Source organism: Pteropus alecto, unplaced genomic scaffold, assembly GCF_000325575.1.
Source record: "Pteropus alecto unplaced genomic scaffold, ASM32557v1 scaffold39, whole genome shotgun sequence".
Lineage (NCBI taxonomy): Eukaryota > Metazoa > Chordata > Mammalia > Chiroptera > Pteropodidae > Pteropus > Pteropus alecto.
The window spans coordinates 10922961-10924903 of NW_006443568.1; the positions used below are offsets into that span (position 1 = coordinate 10922961).

Below are 1943 nucleotides of genomic sequence, written 5' to 3' on the forward strand. Positions count from 1 at the left end.
GCATTCTGGCTTATACTGTTGACCTCATTTTACCTGGTTTGGGGGTGGTCTGTGAACCAGAAGAGTTGTCATCCAAAGGAATCTAAAGATAATTTATATATTTTTTACACACGCAATCTTTCTATGGCCCTAAAAGCTTTTTTTAAAAAGTTCTTGATTACAAATTTCTCCATAAGCGGCATCGGAATGATATGCTGCTGCCCCTGCTGTGGCTATTCTATTTGACCCTGTTCCCAGTTAACCTTCTTTTAACAGGTAAAGTAGAACTTTACTATGATTCATCCAACTCACAAGTCTGTTTTTGAGGCTGGCCTAAGAGGATTGATTTACTCTCAGTAATTTTTACACCTCTTGATCTAAGTCCTTTAAAAAGTTACGTTCTGTCTCGAAGCAGCACGTAAATTAGTATACCCTTAAGTGAACTTACTCCTTCTAGAGGGTAACTACATTAATCTTGAGGGGGTGTTTTGTTGTAGTATTCAAGTTTCTAAATTCCCCATCAGCCTTTGCCTTTTCATATGAAAGCCCATGATTTAGGACTTGGGGAAACTGCTTCCTGTATTAACCTACATATAATAGCCTCAGGAAAAGAGAGCTGGGAACCCTCTGTGGTGCTTAATTCCTTTCAGAACAAAAAAATAGGAAATCTAGTGAGGCAGACCTTTTAGTCTCTGGAATAAAAGAATATTAGTATCAGTCTTGAAGGGAGAGGGAGTATGTCAATCCAGGGGTGTTTTTTAATCAGCTCTCAAGATCTCTGAAATTTAAGAAATAGAAACAAGTAAGTTCAGATAGTGACTTTTAGGATAGAATGAAAATCCGCACCCATACCTACCTAATCTAGTTCCCTTTGCAAAGCTTTTACATCAAACACAGCTCTAAGTATGTGTTTGGCTTCCATTAAAATGGTGGTTTTAGGAAAGAAGCTAAATTTGGACTGATAATTTTGCAAAGCCAAGATTTCTCCTGGTATTATTACTGACATTGAGCAGAGAAGGCAAGGCAACTTAATCTCTGAGATCAAAAACAGGGAGAGACCAACAGTTCCTGCTTTGTGCTGATAAATATTATCTTGAAATTCTCAAGTTAAAGCCAGTCCCAAACCCACTTCTTTGCTGTATGTTTAATATCATGGTGGTTAGGGCTTTCCAGTCCAGGAATCTTTAGAAATGGTCTGTTATTTCTTGACAACATGCTTTTCAAAGTCTGTACGTGGTTATAATATACTTTTGGTAGTGATGGTCTTGAGTGTTGCTTGATTCTGTCTTGATATCTACAAGTAGCTAGCTACTAGTCTTCCCTGTGCAGTATAAGAAAGACAACTACACTGAATAATATAGTGTTAGATATGTCTGAGAAAAAGAGCAAAATTTGAGCTTAATGCTTTCATCTCCTATAAGGTAAGGTACATTCTGCTTGCTTACACAAGAACTATTGGCATTTTCTTATTTTCATTTGAAATAAAAATGAAAAACAGTTTTGGTTTTATTTTAAGAAATTTTTGTTTAAACATGCAACATGGAACTGACATTTGTTTTTTTGTTTTGTAAAGTTAATTCTTCAAAAGGGAAAATTGATAGGTTACTTGGTAGTTCAGCTATAACATCTTATTTTAATAATAACTTTACAATATGTATTCACGTGTGTTTTCAAATGTATGCCTTAGAAATTCACAAGTGCTTTAATACTGTGAAGTGTTAATAGCTGAATCAGCCAACTAGTATAGTCAGTGGGGTCTGGTAGATTTTCTAGAATAATATCAAGAGATTGTGAATTGTTCAAGATCCAACTGAACTTTCATTCATTATCAAAGCCTGCGAAACTTCCCAAGCCCCTTAACATTTAGCACATTTGAGGATGTTCGTGATGCCGAAGATGCTTTACATAATTTGGACAGAAAATGGATTTGTGGTCGCCAAATTGAAATACAGTTTGCACAGGGA

General features: G+C 35.9%; 1 protein-coding gene across 8 annotated transcripts in view; it reads left to right on the top strand.

Moving 5' to 3' along the window:
* Positions 1 to 1943, top strand: part of SRSF10 (serine and arginine rich splicing factor 10) — a 14909-nt gene that overhangs the window by 3522 nt on the left and 9444 nt on the right. For all 8 annotated transcript variants that reach the window (XM_025041284.1, XM_006924434.3, XM_025041285.1 and 5 more), the window contains exon 3: positions 1850 to 1943. This exon is cut by the window's right edge and continues 7 nt beyond it. In XM_025041284.1, coding sequence (XP_024897052.1) covers positions 1850 to 1943 — 94 coding nt within the window. The remainder of the gene's footprint in view (positions 1 to 1849) is intronic.